Below are 21,507 nucleotides of genomic sequence, written 5' to 3'. Positions count from 1 at the left end.
CCGCTGCAGTCTGATTGATCCCCCTGAACGGGAGCCAGTTTTTGGGTTTTTTTTTTCCCTTTTGCCATGGCGGCAGGTCCCTCCAAAGACTACTCACCGCCTGACAAACAGCCAGCACACAATCCGGCCCAACTGAGCTGCGACCGAGCCGACCCGCAAGTGCAGCAGACCGAGCCTCGCACCATGTTACATGTGGCCATGGGATCCTTACCCTAATTGCCACCCATCTTGCACGTACTGCCACTGAGAAGAAAAACAAAGCGTTATAAAAAAAATAATACCTCAGCCACCCCAAGCAGGAAAGCAGAAAACTTTTTTTTTTTTAAACTTTACCAGCAAAACAAGGTAAGAATACTTCCCTGGGTTAGGCTGGAACACAGAGCTGCAAGTGGGAACAGGCTGCCAAACTGCTTCACAGAGCCTCAAGCCATCTCGTGAAGGGAAGGGATCTGGACCACCAGATTTATACCCCACTGATCTAAGGACTGAGCATACTAAAGGGTCACCAACCCCCAAGTTCATCTGCCTCAAACCAAGAGGGATGGTCCTACCAGAACCTGACAACCCCTTGGGAGGAAGGGCTCTCGCTCTCTAGTAAAAAAAAAAAAAAAAAAAAAAAATTAACTGCAGGTTTTGCATTATCTACCATCTGCTAGAGACAGAGAAATACTGAGGGACTGCAAGTGGCACAGTAGGTTATGTACAGCATTAGTAAAACTTTCTCTGTCTCCATCTGCTGGCAGGGAGGCAAAACCCAGGAGTCTGGATTGATCTGGGTACGTACAGGGAACAGAAAGGGTAGAGGATACATGGAATGCACTCCTAGAAGAGGTGGTGAAGACAAGGATGGTAATGAAAGTCAAAAGGGCATGAGATAAATATTGAGGAGCCCTAGTAGCTAGAAGATAGAAATGACCTGTGTTAACTTTAGGTGCAATATTTCTCCATGGAAGTAACCTGCAGAGCAGCAGTTACAAACCAAAATAGTAGGCATATGGCTAGCCTGCATGGAGCAGTAGTTACAACTCTAAATGTTTCAGACTGGTCAGACTGAATGAATCATTTGGGTCTTTGCCTGCTGTCATTTACGATGTTACTACTGTGTCAGGGAAATAAATGTGGCCTGAACTCCAAGTTACAGTATTGCACATCTCTTCTATGGAGCCTGACATCTGCTGAGCCACCAACACAGCCATGGCTCTTAACACCATGAATCTTGATATACCCTTCCAGAGTTAACCCTGCCTGTTCATAACAGAAAGAAATGCAATCTGCTATCCAAATAGTGCACATTTCACTGCAACAAGCCCAAGTTTATTGGGATCAAAAGATTTTATATCATATATGTTTGTCTTGACTAGATTATAATCTCCATAGAGCAAAGACAATCTCATATATATATCTGCACAGTGGCACAAATGTCTAGTAGTGCTTTAGAAATAAGTAGCGGTAGTAAAGGAAACAAAAATCTCAGTCAGCTTTCTAAGGGTTTTAATTCACCCCAGGAGGGTGGATAAGGAGAAATTTAATCTTATCTCTAATAAATTTTGTTTCCATGAATCCTACCAAAGCAGTCCGGACAAGTGGGTTATGCCTCCCTGCCAGCAGATACACACAGAACTACAAGTTTTCCGTGACATCGCTCATAGTACATGAGCTTGCATAGCAGTAAACATTATCAATATATCTTTGTCAAAGCTAATCAACTGATCATTAGATTTGCAAACAAGTAATAACTTCAAACTAACATTTTAGAAAAAGGAGCTACTCCAAGGCCTTCCCTTTTATCCTCTCCCCTTTGGGAAGTAAATACTTGAAGAAGGGAAGGATCTAACAGGTCCTGCTCCCTTCTGTTGTCCCAACAAAAACTGCTGTAATTTCTGCATTTTTGCCAGCCTAGTCCAACCTGGGAGGGTTCTGGACTGTATGGTGGGATTCAAGGAAAAATTAAATTTCTCCTTCCTTATCCTTACCAACTACCATCCTTCTGGTGGGAGGTCAGGCTGCTCTCAAAAATCCTGCCCCGAAGGAAGAGTCATTCCCAGTCCTAACGTCCAAGCAGTAATGCTTAGCAAAGGAATTCAAGAATGACTAAGTTACTTCTGGCAGTGGTAAAACATTTTTTGTTCTAAGGGACAACAGAAGCCACACACATCAGTTTCTCTGACAGGAAAGGTTCACTTACCTACCTATCTACCTTCCTTTTGTAGGGTAGGAGTCTTTATACTTCTAGCTTAAATCAGAACTTGGCTGATATGGCCATGATTCTTTACTCATAGCTACTGTAGCTTTTTTTTTTCCCCTCTATTTTATAATCTCCTGCCTGGACTACTGCACTTTCTCTACGTTGGGCTGCCAAAAAAACTAAATCACCATCTGCAGCTCTTACAGAACTCAGCCGAGTGAGTTTATCTTAAATGTTAGTAAATTTGAACAGATCACTCCTAAAATCCTTACACTGGCTCCCAACATCCTACCACATCTTATTCAAAATCCTGGTCCTTGCTTATAAGGTGCTCAAGGGCTTGGCACCAACCTACTTCAACTTCACTCTATACACACCCTCCCACACCAACATTAGGAAGAAAATCTTCTCAGGAATGGTCCTTAAACTTTGGAAGTCCCTACCTCTAGAGACATCATGCTTGCACCAGACCTCCACACTTCCACACCTAAACTTGGCTATCTGTAGCAACCTTAGGCCCAGAGCTGGAACTTTACATTTCCTGACCTGAATCACCATAACACGAAGCTCATTTGTACTCTGCACTTGTTCTATTGCATGTACTACGTCTACTGTAGCCACATTTGCTTGAAATTCAATTACTGATATACTCTACAATGATTGTAAACCAAAAATTCTGCTGTAACAAGCTTTGTTGGGAAAGCATGAGAAATTTACTTCTGCCTGAGAGGGTTGCTTAGTCTAACCACTATAATGACTTCTCAGCCAGAAGTCATTCTACAGTTTACTTCAGAGCGTGTAATTTTGGTCTGTGAATCTGGCCATTAAGTGTTACAATGGCTGCAACTTCCTTTCCCCAAAGGGTAGGTGAATGATGTCCTGCTTGACAAAGGGAGCAGAATTTTGTGTGAAGAATTGAACTCTCGTCCTCTGCATGGTGGTGTGGAACTGCAGAACCACTGGGGCAGCATGTCATATCTTCCTAATAAGTTATTTGTGAGAGACCTGTAATTTCTTACCTGCCACAGCGCCAAATGCCAATGATCCACTCATCTGCAAAGCTTGTTGAGCTGCTGGCGGGATCTGCAAACCTGTGCCTACAATATGATGAGTAATGTTAACTTTCTAGTACTAATGACATCTACAAGAGGAAAAAAGTTTGGGAGCCAATAAGGCTCGAAGAACAAGTATCACAAAGCTACATGTTAAACTAACAACAAATTGCACCACTGTGATGGCTTTTTGCTCGGATTTCCATTAATACGCTGTCTACATCCAACCTTTATGGACTATGGATTGATAATATAGGTTAAGTTAAAAAAGCATAACTTAAAACCATATAAAAATTAGGAGTCATAAGACTACAAAGATAAACATATTCTCCATTAAAACAGTTATTTGGGTCTGAATGTTTTATCTAAGCAATGTCTTAGTAAATATCTACCTAAAAACAAACAGTAAAAGGAGAGCACTGCTTCTATATACCCAAAGACAAATCAAGTCAGACAAAGAATAAAATCCTCTAGTAAAAAAAAAACCCCCAAAACAGCAACCAGATGAGGAAGCATCTGAACTCTAATCCAAACCTAGAAAATGGTCTATAAAAAGTATTTCTACCTAAATTGCTTACCTGTACCAAGTGTTCTTCATAGACAACAGTATAAAATAGCCAAAGTAGGTGATGTCATATCATAGTGCTGCTATATAACACTTTCTTATAAGCTTGAAGAAAAGCCTAGGTGGCTTTACTCAGCATGTGCAACAGTTCCTGCTTTGCCGCTATCCTGTGGAGTCTCTTCAGTCAAAAGCTGAGAAGTCAACTTTCAGGGGAAGAAGATGGGGTTGTGTGGCTGATTTATCTTGCTGTCTATGGAGAACAGTTGTTACAGGTAAGCAACTTAGTTTTCTCTGGTGGCAAGATATAATCAGCCACACAGTAGGAAACCTTAGCTAAGGGCTGCTTTGCAACAAAAATTATAACAACTATGAACTACTGAAGCTCACACATCTGCCAAAGGCTAGAAATTCTTTTTTTTGAAGGAAGCCTAAAATCATGAAAAATGGCCAATGAGGATGGAGTTGGATTCCAATCTTCAGAGACTCTGGAGAACCATCAGACCAAATCTACCACCATGTTGAAATCATAAGCACACAGTAGCAGGATGTAAATGCATGAAAAGAGGTTCATGTCATGGACCTTCATATCTCCTTAATCAAAACCAATCTTAGATGGGCAACTGATGCAGTCATGGCTTCATCAATAAAAGCCTCGACATATTCATCTAATGTAAGAAAATAAGAACATAAGAAATTGCCATACTGGGTCAGACCAAGGGTCCATCAAGCCCAGCATCCTGTTTCCAACAGGGGCCAAACCAGGTTACAAGAACCTGGCAAGTACCCAAACACTAAGAAAATCCCATGCTACTGATGCCAGTAGTAGCAGAGGCCATTCCCTAAGTCAACTTGATTAATAGCAGAAAGACCAGCATGGACATTGCAAAGGGAGATACAGTCTGCTACCCAACTGGAAATGGTACATTTGACTACAGACATGCCAGGTCTGTTCAGGTCAAAGGAAACAAAATTGGGTGAAACTTCCAATAGCTTTGGTATGTTCCAGATAGAAAGCCAGAGCTTTCTTGCAGTCTAAACTACAAGGCTTGCTCATCTTTGTTAGTATGTGGCCTGGGAAAGAATGCTGGAAGAAGAAAGAGTTGCTTACCAGTAAAAGGTGTTCTCCCAGGACAGCAGGATGTTAGTCCTCACATATGGGTGACATCATCAGATGGAGCCCTGTCACGGAACACTTTTGTCAAAGTTTCTAGAACTTTGACTGGCACACTGAGCATGCCCAGCATGCCACTAACCCTGTAGCCACCAGGGGTCCCCCTTCAGTCTCGTATGTAGCAAAAGTACGAGCGAAAAATAAAATAAAACGTAAGCGAACCCAACTCCACGGGGTGGCGGGCGGGTTTCGTGAGGACTAACATCCTGCTGTCCTGGGAGAACACGTTACAGGTAAGCAACTCTGTTTTCTCCCAGGACAAGCAGGATGGTAGTCCTCACATATGGGTGAATAGCAAGCTACAGGCTAAGTCATATGAATGAGGCCAAACAGCACACAACAACTGGGGTGCTGGTGGCAAGGAAGAGGCAGCCTGAAATTCACAGCGGGTTGAGGTAGGACGAGCTGGGTTCCTACACTGGGAATAAAGTCCTTAGGACAGACTGGCCAAAGACAGAATCCTGTCGTCCAGCCTCGTTGAGACAGTAGTGAGCTGCGAAGGTGTGGAGAGAGCTCCATGTCACAGCCCTGCAGATGTCGGCAATCGGTACTGAACGGTAGTGTGCTACTGATGTTGCCATGCTCTGACTAAGTGCACCTTCACTCGTCCCTGAAGTGGAAGGCCTGCTTGTTGGTGGCAGAATTCAATGCAGTCTGCCAACCAGTTGGAGAGAGTTGCTTGCTCACCGCATCCCCAAGTTTGTATTTGTCAAAAGATACAAAGAGTTGGGTGGATTTCCTGCGGGCTGTAGTGCGGTCTAAATAAAATGCAAGAGCACGCTTACAGTCCAAGATGTGCAGAGCTCGCTCACCCAGGTGAGCGTGAGGCCTTGGAAAGAAAGTGGGCAAAGACTATGGACTGATTTAGATGGAAATCAGTGACACCTTAGGAAGGAATTTAGGGGGAGGGCGAAGAACCACCCGGTCATGGAGGAACCTTGTGTAGGGTGAGTAGGTCACAATGGCCTATAATTCACTTACCCTGTGAGCAGACATGATGGCTACTAGGAAAAGTACTTTCCAGGTAAGGTATCTGAGTTTGCAGTAGTGCAAGGGCTCAAAAGGAGTGTGAATGAGCCATGCAAGGACAACACTGAGGTCCCATGCCATGACTGGGGGCCGTAGAAGAAGCTTAAGTTGTAATAAGCCTCTCATGAAGCAATTCACCAGGGGTTGAGCCGTTATCAGAGCATCCCCTACTCCTTGATGGTAAGCAGAGATGGCACTAAGATGTACTCAGATAGATGACGTCTGGAGGCCAGATTTCGAGAGGTGCCAGAGATAGTCTAACAGACTCGATGTGGGGCAAGAAAATGGATCCAAGCTCTTTTGTGTGCACCACAAGGTAAATCTCTTCCATTTAGAGCAGTAGGATTTCTGCGTGGAAGGCTTCCGTGAAGCTACGAGGACTTGAGAAATGTCACTTGAAAGGCTGAGTGGTTGTAGTATCAACCTTTCAACATCCAGGCCGTCAGACAGGGTCTGGAGGTTTGGATGGCGAAACTTGCCGTGATTCTGTGTTATGAGGTTGGGCGATGTGCCCAGGTGAATGGGATCCTGATCAGAACGGTTGAGAAGCATGGGAAACCAAATTTGGCGCGGCCAATATGGGGCTATGAGTATTATTAAACCCCGGTCCTGTTGTAGCTTCACGAGAGTCTTGCTTATTAGCGGAATTGGAGGATACGCATAAAGCAGGTCTGTGTTCCAGGGACAGGCGAAGGCATCCATGGCTGGTGCTTGTCGGTTCCTGTGTAGGGAGCAGAAGCATTCCACTTTGCGGTTCTGTTTGAACACAAAGAGGTCAATGGTCAGCTGACCCCACCGGTGGAAGATTCTGCTCACAACAGAGGGATCCAAGGACTGGGGGGGGGGGGGGCTGGAAACGTCGGCTGAGACGGTCGGCCAGTGCAATCTGTGTGCCCGCTAGATAAGTGGCTCGTGGAAGTATGGAATGCAACAGGGCCCAGGCCCAGATCTGAGCTGCCTCCTAGCAGAGCAGGTAAGAGCCCATCCCCATTTGTTCAGGTACCACATAGCAAATTGGTTGTCTGTTTGAATCAAGACAACTTTGTTGGAGAAGCAGTCCTGGAATGCATATAGGCCGTACCATATTGCCCGAAGCTCCAGAAAGTTGATTTGATGGGTCGCTTTGGCTGTTGTCCAAGTTCCTTGAGTTTGAAGGTCTTTGACATGAGCTCCCAACCTAGGTTGGAGGCGTCCATAGTTAAGGTCACCTGAGGAGCCGGTTCCTGGAAAGGAAGACCCACTTGTAAGTTGGCTTTGTGTGTCCACCAGGCAAGGGACAGTCGAAGCTGGCTGGTTATGTGCATCAGGGACGACAGTGGTTGAGTAGCCTGTCGCCACTGAGATTTTAGAGTCCAGTGGGGGTCACTCTCATGGCAAGGCGTGCCATAGGGGTGACATGGACTGTTGATGCCATATGGCCGAGCAACTTGAGTAGCTGGCCAGCGGAGGCTCTTTTCCAACGGTGGATAAAGCTGGCAAGGTTGGACAGCATAATCGCATGGTCGTTGGGTAAGAATGCTCTGGATAGTGTAGTGTCTAGGTCTGCTCCTATAAAGGAGAGAAGATGAGATGGTGTCAGCTGGGATTTGAAGTAACTGATTAGAAATCCCAATGAGTTCAGAAGCCTTATGGTTAGACCGAGAGAGTTGAGGGCTCCTTGTTTGGGCTGTTTTTTTATGAGCCAGTCGTCCAGGTATGGAAAAACAAATACACCTCTGCTGTATAACTGTGCAGCCATGACTGCCAGGCACTTCTTAAAGACTCGAGGTGCCGAGGTGAGGCCGAATGGCAGCACCTTGTATTGTAGCAATTGTGACCCACCACAAATTGTAGATATTTGCGATGAGGAGGGAAGATCTCAATATGGGCATATGCGTCCAGAGAGCAGAGCCAATCCCCTTGTTGAAGTAGAGGAAGCATGATGCCCAGGGATAGCATTCTGAACCATTCCTTGCAAAGAAATGTGTTCAAGGCACGGAAATCCAGAATAGTCCGGAGGTCGCTGGGTTTTTTTGGAATTAGGAAGTATCTGGAGAAGAACCCCTTTCCTTGCTGATTTGGTGGAACCGGTTCCACGGCTCTGGCCGTCAGAAGGGTTGAGAGCTCTGACTCAAGTTTTCCTGTGTGGTCTTCCCATCTCCAGGATGGATTAGGTGGAAAGTCCGGGGGTATCTTTGAAAAATTTAGATGGTAACCGTGGGCTACGATGGACAATACCCACTGGTCCGTGGTAATTGGATGCCAATTTGTCGCAAAGTGGCAAAGTCGGCCCCCCAATGGAATATGGCTGCTGCTCTCTGGAAGAGAGTCAAAATCCAGCTGCAGGGCGAGTTTGTGGAGCTGGCTGTGGTCTAGATGTTCTGGATTGGCGTGCATGTCCCCTCTGAGGTGCCCGAGCCGGACTTGCATGGGATGCAGGAGGGTAATACCTGCGTGGCTTGTAAAATTGTTTCCTGGGTTCCCCACGTGTGATCCTGCAGGTTACGGAGGGAAAATCTGGGGAGACTGTTGACAACTGGCGCAGGGTCTCATGATGGTCTTTAATTGGGCCACTGTGTCCTGGATCTTATCCCCGAATAGGTTGTCTCCTGTACAGGGTAGATCTGCTAGTTTGTCCTGTATTTCTGGGCATAGGTCTGAGGCCTTAAGCCAGACCCAGCGACTAGCACTGATGCCCGCTGCTGAGACTCTGGATGCTGTTTCAAACGAGTTGTAAGCAGCTCTGACTTCATGTTTGTCTGTTTCCATTTCTTTCTGCAGGATGGAGGTGGTCTCCTGTTGTTGCTGAGACAGCATCTCCACAAACTCCTGGACTTGTTTCAGAGATTTCTGGTATATTGGGTCATGTATAATTGATATGCTGCAATTCGAGATTATCAACATGGACCTCTGGAATATTCCGCGTCCCAACGCATCCAATGCCTTCTGTTCCTTACCAGGAGGAGCTGAGGAATGTGGATGCGATCATTTAGCTTTTTTCCTGAGCTGATTCCACAACTACTGAGTGGTGGGGCAGCTGACTTTTTTGTACCAGGTAGGTAGCATCTGTCTTTCTATTGACTAGAGATACCATACCTGGATGTTCCCCACAGGTGGTGCATGAGGTCTAAAAGAACTTCATGCACTGTATTGCCATTATTTCTTTTGGAGCATCTATGAATTATAAGACCTCCAACATCTTATGACACGCGTCTTCCTCCATAACTAGTGAAAATGGCGTAGTCTCAGACATCTGAGACTATACCAAAACTGGCAAAGGAGAGGTCTTCTGGAGGAGATCTTCGCCTTTCTTCCGGTGGTGAAGGCTCTGAGAGTAAGCCCTCAGACGTTCGCGAGGAATCATTTGAGGATGCATCATCCCATGGATCATAGGGACGTTCCCCTTTCTCCCATGGAACTCCCGAAGGAGGAAGTATGCCAAAGCCGAGAGGGCGGGAAGGCATCGATGGAATCAGTGCCGGCATCGATGGAATTGGTGCTGGCACAGAGAGTCTGGGGCAGATGAGGTGCACTTGGGTACTGGTAGCCCCGATGGCCCTGGCATGGGCTCCGGCATAGACGGTTCCCGAGGAAGGACGTAGCCGGGAATAGATCCTTCTTCCTCCGAGGAATCCGGTATTGGAATCGGGACTTGCGGAGGCCTCAATGGTCAACTCGATGCCAGTGGAGTCGATAAGGCACCAATGAGCGTATCGAGGTGCTCGAGGAGCTGTGCAAACACTGAGGGAGTCCGTTTCGGTGCCGGCTGGAAGCTTCATAAGGCTTGCAGCACTGCCGCTTGGACCATGCGATCCAATTCCTCCCGGGAAGCCGGCATGGGTGGCATGGCTACTGGGGTAGGAGGCAGGCTAAGCGTCACCAGAGCTTCCACGGGGGCCCGTGGAGGCTCGGTGCCCTGCACTGGTATCTATGGGGAACGCCTAGGGGTCCCGGGTCCAGAGGAGGATGGGGCTCTTCTCCCCGGACCCTCTTCGCAGGCGGCCCCGGTGCAGATGTTTCCCTCTGTGCTCAGTCTGGTCTTTTCCCAGCACCGAGGACGATGACGCCGATGTTCTCGATGGAGTCGGTGATGGTCACCCTGTCCATGGATGCTGCTGGCGAAGAGTCTCAAAGGTGGATGCACCCTCCATGGTCAGTGGCACTTGAACTGGCGTTGATGGAGCACTGCGTTTTGAAGCAAACATCTGCTCCATTTTGTCCAGGCGAGTGCGAAGGCCTTTGGGGGTCATTTGTGCGCAACTAGGGCATCGACTGACATCGTGCGAGGGGCCTAAGCACAAAACACAGATTTCATGCAGGTCCGTTATGGACATGGTCCTCGAATACTCGGGGCATTTTCTAAACCCGGTCGCCATGACAAAAATTTGGAGGGTGCGCAGTCTGTGACCGTTGGGCACCAACCACAAGTACCGGGAAAAAGCACTTACTGAGCGTCAGAGGGAACAGAATGCGATGGGGGACCCCGGTGAGAGATTTTTAAGAAGATAAATTTCAAATAGTTCCATGAGGAAAGTTGAGAGAAATTTCTCAGAGCTCCTAAACCGCGAGGCAACTGCTGTGCGGGGAAAAAAAAAAGAGACTGAATGGGGACCCCTGGTGGCTACAGGGTTAGTGGCATGCTGGGCACGCTCAGTGTGCCAGTCAAAGTTCTAGAAACTTTAACAAAAGTGTTCATGACAGGCCTCCATCTGATGATGTCTCCCATATGTGAGGACTACCATCCTGCTTGTCCTAGGAGAATGACTTGACTACTTAAGGTAGTTGGGCATAAATTTCGGATGTGAGCACAGCACTATTCTATTTTGATAAATTTTCATGCAAGGTGATAAGTTAAAGCAGGCGTGGCCAACCCCAGTCCTCAAGAAATAGGCGTGGTTTCCAGGATATCCACAGTAAATATCCACAAGATAGATTTGCATGCACTGCCTTCCATTGTATGCAGATCTCTCTCATGCATATTCATTATGGATATCCTGAAAATCATGCTAGTTTGTGGCTCTCGAGGACTGAGTTGGCCCTCTCCTGTACTAGAGCCTCAAGCTCACTGACCTTGCACACATGACTGCTGCCACCAAAACTATGACCTTTCATATCAAGTACCCAAGGTCACAGGAGATCAGAGGGGTACAAAGGGGGCTTTCACCAGCTGGGTAAGTACTGCACTGAACTCCCAAGACACAGCAGGAAGTTTGATGGGAGGTTTCAAAGCAAGCAAGCCCTTCATAAATCTGACAACTAAGGGCTCGACAGAGATGGCGTTTTCTTCTACATACAAACCAAGTGCACAAAGATGAACCCTGACACAGCTGATCTTCAGAGCAGATTCTGAAAGATGTACATGTACTCAAGCAGTTGTTGAGCAATAAGAAGTATTCCAAGGCCTAACTCTCACACGAGATGGAAAAACTTCTACTTTAATCCTTAAGATCTACTAGTGGATTCCTTCCTAAAAGTCAGAAGGATCTGAGAGACTGTCAGAACCATTAAAGGAAAATGCTGGGGTGAAGTACAGATCCCTTGTCCTGTGAAATCAAGGATGGAGAATTCCCCAGACTGATCAGTCTCCTGATAGAAAACTTCCAAAGGAATGGAAACTAGATAAGTCTTAGCCAGAAGGGAGAATCATAGTTCATGGGTCACTTAAGAGTTTTAAACAAAGTTCTCACAACTAGAGGTATGAATGATACATTTACAAAGACCTGTTCCCCAACAAAGACAGACCACATCTGTTCAGAGAGCTTGCAGAGAGATTTCTCGAAAGCATCACACAAGAAAAGTTTGTTTGCAACTTCATGATCCAAGGACCACTCACTCATGAGGGTTTATCAGAGTCAATCTCCCAAAAAGTTCTCTTCCTGCCAGATACATGGCTCTTAGGATCATCCCTTGAGATGGCCCAGTCCCATACCCTGACACAGGAAGAAAGAACCTGGTTCCTTCCTATTGTTCAGATAGAACATGACTACCCGGTTGTGTGTTTAACAATTTTGACAACCACCTAATCTCTGAGCACTAACAGATACATTTTAAAAGTGTTACTTGTGCAAAAATGGTCCCATACATGCATATGTGGACCGCACGCAAGCAATGCAAATTTTAAGAAGCTGGGAAGTACATGCATACATACTTGTGTGCGCATCAATAAGAAGGCAGAAAAGGGGCATGGCATGGGCGTTCCAGTATAGGGACAAGAGTTATGCATGTAAACCCCAAATTTTCCAAGGATGAACATGGCAATGCGTGCCATGTTACCAGCTTAACTTTACTACTGGTCCTGATGAGGGGCAATTCTGGAGATTTTGGGCCAGAGGGATCCTGAACACTGCGGGGTGGTAGCGGGGGAGGTTTAGAAATAGACTGCTAGAGAGACAATCTGACACTAATCTCCCACTGTTAGAAGGGCACTTTCAACTCAGGGTGGGTTTGGGGGGTGGGGGCAGAGTTACATTGGTCTGCCTAGGGCGTAAGGGTCTGTAGACCCTTGTAATACTGTCCTCCCCACAGATTGTCTCTCTCCCCCCTCCATGGCCACTTGTTAGTACACGCATAAAGGCTCCACACATATGCGCAGCAGGTATATTTTAAACGACATGCATGTACTTGCATGCACAATACAAATTAAGCATATTTTTGCTCGTGTGCCCAATATGTGTGTTTAAAAGAAGAGTGCATTCGCCCATAAAATTTAGCCGTTAGTTTACTGCACTGCCCAAGCTCAAGGAAATTAATATGAAACCCAATTGGGCCTTCTCTTTGGAACACCTGACCCTTTGCTTTGCGAAATAGAGACCCCAAAGAATTTAAGACGACAAAAAATCACTTATTTAAGGAAGTCTTTTCACTTTCAGGTTAATATTCTATTCTTCTTTATAGAATTCCTAATGCTATAATGGAGCGAAACTCATGTTGTGGCATGATTCTGTTTTGTCAAGGGTATGTATGTAATTGATTATATAACATTTCACTGTTATATAGGTTTTTTTTATGTGCCCAGCCCTGAACTTTGAAGGGAACAGATAAATGCTTTTAAATAAATAAATTGTGGAGGGCGGGTCGAAGGTGGTAGCAGTGAGCCTGCTGCATGACATATCTAAAAACCTCTTGTATATCCTCTTGGAGGCTGGAAACCCACAGCCAGGTGAATCTGTAGGCCCTTACGCCTGTGGCAGAGACTATGTTGCGTTGAGAGAGTCATAAGTCGCATGGATCATGTGCTTTCCATATTCCTCACCTCATCTTACTTTGGCAAATGAAGTTTGCTGAAACTTTGGAGGGAGATGCTCAGAGAACTTCAGGACCTCTTGAAGGACGGAATACAAATACTCAACCATAGAGATCTGGTGAGCAGCTATGCAGGAGCTAAGAATAGCAATTTGAATGATCTCTCTACCAAAAAGGTCCAAGATCTTTGGATCTATTTCCAGTGATGACCAAGTATAAGTTCTAGGACTTTTTGGCCTTTTCAGGGTGGACTCTACAACCATAGATTGGTGTGGTAATTGTGTCTTCATGAATCCTGAAGTCTCTTGGATACTGTCTGCTCTTTGATGCTAGAGATATAGAGTGGAATTTTCCCACATCCACTTCTCTAAATCCAGAAAAAGCTGATACACAGGTACAGCCACCAGCTCATTTGAGCCTGGGGATTCACTTTCTTCCTGCAAAGTAAAGGGAATGGCTTTAGACATTTTCTAAAACAAAAGGGGCAAGACAGACCAGATTCCTTTGGATTGAGTGCATTGGGCAGGGGGGAGATTGTTCTTAGCAAGGAGAAGAAGAATCCAAGGGGAGCTATGGAACGTCTCAATCTGACTCCAGATCTCTCCGAAGCATAGCAGAGATCCCCATTACTCTTCTGATCCAGGATTCCTAAATCAAAACTGGGTCAGAAATCTGAAGTGGCACTTCTTCAGCCTGACCTTAACAGGCTCCTCAGAGGATTAATGTGGGTGTAGACCCTAGCACTGTGAAAAAGGAAATTTTGTTCTTTCCTGCTTATTTTCTTTCCTCAAGTCCTACCAGACCAGTCTGTATGCATGGTTTATGCACCTTTACCAGCAGATGGAGACAGCATAACTAGAATGCTGTCATCACCTCTTATATGGGCTCATGCACTTTGCAGCCATCCACTATTTTTGTCTCCATCTTATGGTACACATGCATGTCCGTGCAGTACTGTAACTAGGTTGGAAACTGCTCTTGGGGGAGACAGATCTTTCTTTCTAAAGTGTGGAATAGAGCTGAGCAAGGGAATTGTGATCTGACTGGCATTGCCCTAACAGCTTCAGAGCATCTGATAGCCAAAAAGGAAAGGCTTTTCCCTCAGATACCAAAAGGTTTCCTTCCAGGCAGTTGTATTCAAAGCCAAATCATGGTGCCACAACCTTAGCACTGGAGTCGAGCCACTGGTGCCAGGATTAGGGCCTGATGGATTAGTTCAATTGGCACCTTGGATGGAGCCAAAGTGAAGGTGTCGACAATCTAGTTTATCTGAACTGCCGATTAAGGACATCTAAAAATTCTCGTCTAACTGTCCACAATTTCTGAAAGCAAAAAGGATGCAACTGTAATGGACAGGTCCTCCTGAGTCAGAGGGAAGTAACAAATAAAGTCATATTGGAGACTGTTGTAGCTTACACAAAACAGTGGTGGGCAACTCCAATCCTGAAGGGCCCTCTACCTGGTCAGGTTTCAGATTAACTTTAATGAACATGCACGTCCCCAATAGGAACCTGAGATCTGCAAACAAAGCACTACCAACTATACCCTCAGTCAAAACAGCAAGGCTAACACAAGTAAGAGAGAGAGCCCTATCATTAGCAGGGCCATCATTATGGAACACCATGCCCCTAGAAATTAGATTGCAAAAAGACATCAAACTATTCAGAAAAAGCCTAAAAACATGGCTATTTAAACAAGCATACCGCAAAGAGAATGGAGAATAGAATCCAGGGAATTGTAGAGAGCAATGAGTTTGTACACTAACGAAACAACTAATCAACATGACTTTGTTGTACTTTTAAGCAGTAACAGATTACATGTAGATTATATATAGTGTTAAAAACTGTTCTAATAAATCTAAGCATATCTATCGCACTTATCACCCTATAGTTATTATGAAACTCTGTACCATAACTCTGTACCGTAACTTACAGGCACCTGTCTAGTTGGTATAATAAACGCATTTAGCAACATTAATTTATGTGCCTCATTGTTAACCGTTGTGACGGCTCTCAACTTAACGATGGCATATAAAATAATTTAAATAAAAAAAAAAATCTGTATACAACTGAAGCAATGCGCAAGCAAATTTACATCAAGCTCAGTTGCTTATCTGTAACAGGTGTTTTCCTAGGTCAGCAGGATGGTAGTCTTCACATGTGGGTGACATCATTGGATGGAGCCCAGCACGGAAAACCTCAGTCAAAGTTTCTAGAAGCTTTGACCTGCACACTGAGTATGCCCAGCATACCACTATCTACGCGTCCCCGCAAGGTCCCCCCCTTCAGTCTCTTCTTTTCTGCAAGCAGTTGCCTCGCAGTCTGTGGAGCTCCACCTTTTCTTGTTTTTTGCTGAAAAGTAAAGTACAGTGTTTTTTCCCGGTTCCATCATCTGGTCCCCCTTTGCGGTGGGTGCCTCCTCAGCGTGGTAGGTTACAATTGCTGTTTTTCGCTTCTTTGCGGTCAATTCCCGGCACTTTGCCTCTCGATGACTGCTGGTCATCGACCGCACGTTGGGTAGCTTTTATGGCGTCGTCTGGCTTTCGGTACTCCCAGTGTCCGCGGACCATGTCCATCATAGATCCGCATGAGGTTTGTATCCTTTGCCTGGGGGCCTCGCACGATGTTTGTGGGTGTCAGCTGTGTGACCAGATGACCCCCCCCCAAAGAGCGTCAAGCACGCTCTCTCACTACTCCCTCTCTCCACCTCTTCGAAGGATCGCGGGAATGGTGACCAATCCTCCATGATCTCACCGGTGTCCCGATGTCAGAATCCTCTCCCTCCTTGGCGCTGGGGAAAGACTGGGCCATGCACCGTGGGAGATCCCGCAAGCATCGCCACTGTCGCCGTTGGTGCATGACTCCAGTGCAGTGCTGGCGACAGCTGCACCACCACCGAAGTGATCCGGGCCATCGGAGGCCCCATCCTCAGACGTCCCCAGGAGTCCTAAAAGCATTCTCCACCTGTATCGGTGCCGGGCACTGTGCCACCTCGGAGGACCGAGGAAGAGTTGGTGACGCCTCGTCCTGGTCTCCCCAGACTTTCAAGAGGACTTGGACCACAGGGTTCAGACCGCGGTGCTCAGAGCTCTACAGAGCATCAAGTCGCCTGCACCACTGGTCCCCATACTGGTGCCGGAGCCCCTGCCATCTATACTAGCATCTCTGCTTGAGCGTCTGGACATCCTCTTATGTGCCCTACTGACACAATCGGTGCCCAAGGGGCCTTCGGTTCTCCAGCAGCCATCAATTCCTCCAAGGAGGAAGATGCGGGCGGTGCCACATTCCCGAGGCCTCAGTTCCCCGAGCCTTTACCGGGATCCTCTAGCCTCCTGTGGCCCCCTCGATGCGAGGGGGAACAGTCTATTCTCACGGTGCCAAGACCTCCGAAGCTGTCAGAGCCCAGGGCTGATATCCCCTCACGGGCCTCACCCACGTCTCTCTAGCCCTAGTGAGGAGGAAGGGCCTTATGACCCCTGGGGGGACGATTTCATGGAGCCTTCCTCCGAATACTTGGACTAACCCCTCTCAGAGCCTTCCCCACCTGAGGAACTACGTCGGTCCCCTTTGGAGGATCTCTCCTTTGTGGGTTTTGTCATGGCCATGGCAGAGGCTATTCCCTTCCAACTGCTTACAGAGGAGGATGCGCAACAAATGCTGGAGGTACTCCAGTTTGTAGACGCTCCTAAGGAGATCGTGGCGGTTCCCCTTCCATGACATCGTCAAGGACCTCCTCCTTTGGATTGGGAGCACCCGATTTCCATCTCCCCCGTGTATATATAGGAAGGCAGATGCCACCTATTTGGTGCCCAAAGCCGTGGGCTTTGAGAAGTGGTACCTCCCCCACTAGTCAGTGATTGTACAGTCTGCCTTTAAAAAAGCGAGGCGCTCCTCTACCCAAGTCTCGGCCCCTCCAGGGTGCGAGCATAGGGAGCTTGATGCCTTGGGCCGCAAAGTCTTCCAGGGCGCTATGCTCATCACCCATATTGCTGCCTAACAGTTGTACATGACTTAGTGCAACTGGAACTTATGGAAGTGGTCCAGGATCTCGCGGAGAGCCTGCAGCAGCAGCAGGCGCTTTCGGCTATTGTCCGGCAAAGTTTGGAGGCTGGCAAACTCGAGGTGCGGCCCACCTATGATGTCTTTGAAACTGCGGCTCATGTAGCCATTGTGGGCATCAGTGCCCGTAGGATGGCTTGGCCCAGGGCCTCTGACCTCTGTCCAGAGGTGCAGGAAAAGCTAGCTGACCCTCCCCTGTACAGGTGACAACCTCTTTGGGGATAAGGTCTGGGATGCAATGGCCCAGTTGAAGGATCACGATGACACCCTTCAGAAGCTCTCCGCTAGCACCTCTGACAACTCTTCCTCTGCCAGGAAATCTTCCAGGCTCGGTCACAGGCAGAGGAAATATCAACCTCCGGCCTCCAGAGCTTGCAAGCCGCACACTAGCTCTAGGGACCGCCCTCTTCAGCAGTGAGCACCCAGGCCTCAGCCAGTGCCCCCGTAAACCCCAGCTACGGGGTTTTGACTGGCGGCAAGGGAGCATAAGTCTGCCGAGATCCCCCAGTAGGGGTCAGGCTCCTAGGCTTCACCCATCGCTGGAAGGAAATCACCTCAGACCAATGGGTCCTTACTATAGTCCGTCAGGGGTACTGACTCAACTTCAAACGGCTCCCAGAGACCTCTCCCCCCTATGTCCGTCATGGGGTTCATCTACCCAGCAGGCTATACTTCAGACAGAACGCTCCGCCCTTTTCGGGGTGGAGGCGGTAGAGCCCAACCCTCAGCAGGGCAGAGGATTGTATTCGATGTATTTTCTTATACCAAAGAGAAGCAGGGGCTTGTACTCCATTCTCGACCTCAGAGTGTTGAACAAGTTTCTCTTAAAAGAAAAGTTCAAGATGATCTCTCTCAGGGTACAGAGATACCTCTCCTCAGAAGAGGAGACTGACTCTGCTCCCTCAATCTCAAGGAGGCTTATGCTCATATAGCGATCTTCTCCAGCCACAGGAAATACCTCTGTTTTGTGGTGGGGAAGGCTCACTACCAGTACAAGGTATTGTCTTTCGGGCTGGCTTCAGCTCCTCATATCTTCACCAAATGTCTAGTGGTGGTGGTGGCATACCTCTGATGTCGTGCAGTACATGCCTTCCCATACCTAGACGACTGGTTGATTAAGAGTGACCGCCGCCAAGAGGCCCTGAGTGCTCTGGCTCTAACAGTGCAATCCTTGGGGTTCGTGATCAACTACCCCAAGTCTCAACTCTGTCCGTCTCGTCAGCAGGGGCCAGGCTGGATATAGTGCAGGCCAAATCGTTTCTGCCTCGCGACTGGGCCCTTGCCCTCATCTCGCTGGCAACCTTTGTGTGCAACAACCAGCATGTGACTGTCCTTCTGCTCTGCTTGTTAGGCCACATGGCGGCCTCAGTCCATGTTACTCCTCTAGCCCACTTGCTCATGCATGGGGCGCAATGGCAACTGGCCTCCCAAGACCTCAAGACTTCTCTCTCGGTCACGGAGCCTTTGAGGACATCCCTGTCCTGGTGGAAGAACATCTCCAACCTGCAGCAGGGAATTTCTTTCCAGGTGGTACCACCTCAAGTGCTACTCCCAACAGATGGGCTCCCCAGCCCTGAGGAGATGCATGTGGATGGCCTCCACACACAGGGTCTGTGGACTGCCCGCAAAGCCAGCTGCTAAATAAACTTCCTGGAGCTTCGGGTGATTGGCTACTCTCTGTGGGCGTTCAGGGACCGGTTGTCCACAAGGAAGCCCTGATCAGGACGGACAACCAGGAAGCAATATAGTATAATCAACAAACAAGGAGGCACAGGGTTGTTCCTCCTCTGTTGCGAGGCAGTGCAGGTTTGGTCCTGGGCTCTGTCACAGGAGATGTTCCTTCATCAATCAGTCTTAAGTGTTCCATGTCTGCACGGCTCTGGCTATGTCAAATGGTTTTCCTTCTTTGACTTGGACTGAGTAGTAAGACGTCTGACTAAAGGAGGGAACCAGAGTCTCTCCTTGCATAGGAAGGTCTTTATTTGCCTTTGACCAGCAATTACCTTGGGTCATGGTTAGCACACGGAGACAGCCTAATAGCTGTCACTAATTGATCCAAGATAATATATGGAAGAAATATCTGGTAGTAATACTTGGAGGAGATAAGGAGGAATTTTCCTCTGTATCCATGTGGGAAATTGCCTAAGAAGAGGTCTGCCATTTTGCATGGGAACCCGAAGAATAGGAGAATTCATACCCTTTCTGGGAGACCTGAAATGGTATCACCCTGATCTCTTTTCGAGGGACAAACAGGACCCTGAAACCAGCTTATCATCATCCCCCCAAAGTCTATACTGAGGGCAACACAAGTCCCCCTGACTCCTGGTTCTGCCCTGTCTGTTCACACAGGCCACTGCTGTTGCAATGTAGGACAGCACTCACCACTTTCCCCTGCAGTAAGGGAAGAAACTGAACCAGAACCAGGCGGATTGCTCTAGTCTCCAGCCTGTTGATCGACCAAACTGTTTCCTAAGCTACTTAATCCAGACAATGTGTTCCTCATCTTGACAGGCTCGCACCTGTTGTAACCAAGATCTAAGGAGTTGTAGAGAGACCAACTCGCCAAGAAATATTCCCAATAATCATCCACCATGAAAGACCATCAGGCTAGTAGAGATAACTGGAATGGTCTCATGTGAGCCCTGGTGCATGGAACGAGATCCAATGCCACAACCCTTGAACTGAGAAGCCACAGATAATCTCATGGGCTTGGGGCTTCCAGGGCAACTAACCTCACCTGCTTGATCAATTTGTCCACTCTGTCTGGAGTTAAATGTACCTGGCCCAATTCCATGTAGAAGTGAACTCCCAGATATTCCAAAAATAGCGATAAGGATGAAGCTTACTTTTTGCAAAATTGATCACCCAGCCCACTTTTTAAAAACTTGGACTACCCTGTTTGAAGCAAAGACAGTCTTCATAAGGGCAACAGGCAGAGTCCAGATGCTGCTCAGGATTCTCCTGCAGCTCCTCCAAATCCAGAAAGACAACCTCCATAGCATTCCTGAAAAGCTCGCTGGGACCTGGATCCTCGGCATTCATATTAGTGGATCCTGGAGACATCCTGCATTTTCCATCTAGCCTTTGAATAGCTCATCCAGATGTTTAGGATAACCCAACAACTCTTTATGCTGAAAAGATCTGCCAGGTCTAGTGGTGGAAGAGGGAGGGGGACCCCACAAAGCATTGCTGAATCAGCTCAATGCTGCCTGGAGCCTGAAATTTCAGAGAGGAAGGACTAAAATGGATGATGCTCCTGCCAAAATTGCCGAACCTGAGGTCTCCCTAGAGACCTGCTCCGAATGTGGCAAAGCCTATGAGCACAGGGGCCATGGCTACCATCCTGGAAGCCTTTGAAGAGTCTCCCAGGACCTTCCCCACCCTGCAGGCATACCTCGCATAAGGGCCCAGAAAAGGAGCTTGAACTTATGGAGTCGCATGTTCCGCATCGGAGGTTAAGATCGGCTTGCCCATGATGTGGTAGGTCTCCCATCCCACTGACCACAATGCCATGTCCCGCTGTCATCCCCACAGACATTTACCCAAGCACTGTGAAGTTGCTCAGATCAATCTGCCCCAGCAAGGGCTTCTCTGCATTCTAGATTCACCGTATAGGCATGCTGCTGCTGCTACCTCTACCCCCCTCCCCCCAATCTTAAGCCTGCCGAGTTGGAAGGTGAGGAAGAAGCGAGCAAAAGAGTATCTCCGATTAGAGAATAAAGAAAGTTGGGCTTATCCTAACCCAACTCGCTTGTTTTATTTTGTTTTGTTTTTTTAAATAGGAGAGCCCAAGTCAAATAGAATATGGCATGTGCAAAAGTTGGGGCACCCAGTTGATTATATATTTTTTATTTATTTATTTATTTGTTTTTAAAAGGCATTAAGGTTCCAAAATTTGGTTAACTCATTCCATGTTATCCTGCTACACCAGTCTAGCTAAATCCATACAGATGGGTTATGTCTCCTCTACCAGATTGGGGCAGAGCATACACATTTCCACTGTGACATCACCACTACATATAGATGGTGCAACACTGTGAAACCAGTCCAGGCCTTGTTGCACTATCCTCAAACTCATCTTGGAATTCTTGTGCGAGATGTTCCCCCAATTCTTGGACTAGTTTCCAGAGGCTCCTGGAGTATTGGCCCATATAAAGTTGATAGCAGGCAATCCTGGCTGCTAGCATTGAACTCTGGAATACCTGCCGGTCAAGAGCATTCAGAGC

The 21,507-nt window shown here is 47.3% G+C and overlaps 1 protein-coding gene across 13 annotated transcripts in view; it reads right to left on the bottom strand.

Annotated features, from left to right (window-relative positions):
• Positions 1–21,507, bottom strand: part of RBM39 (RNA binding motif protein 39) — a 267,063-nt gene that overhangs the window by 72,325 nt on the left and 173,231 nt on the right. For 11 of the 13 annotated variants that reach the window (XM_029611511.1, XM_029611510.1, XM_029611513.1 and 8 more), the window contains one exon: positions 3,205–3,282. In XM_029611511.1, the coding sequence (XP_029467371.1) occupies positions 3,205–3,282 (78 nt within the window). Of the gene's footprint in view, positions 1–97; positions 244–3,204; positions 3,283–21,507 lie in introns of all 13 variants that reach the window. The other 2 variants (XR_003858117.1, XM_029611508.1) reach the window with 1 other exon arrangement.

The sequence above is a fragment of the Rhinatrema bivittatum genome, chromosome 8, assembly GCF_901001135.1.
Source record: "Rhinatrema bivittatum chromosome 8, aRhiBiv1.1, whole genome shotgun sequence".
In the NCBI taxonomy this organism is placed as follows: Eukaryota; Metazoa; Chordata; class Amphibia; order Gymnophiona; family Rhinatrematidae; genus Rhinatrema; species Rhinatrema bivittatum.
The sequence above is the reverse complement of the archived record's forward strand: the minus strand, read 5'-3'. Positions and strand labels throughout refer to the sequence as shown.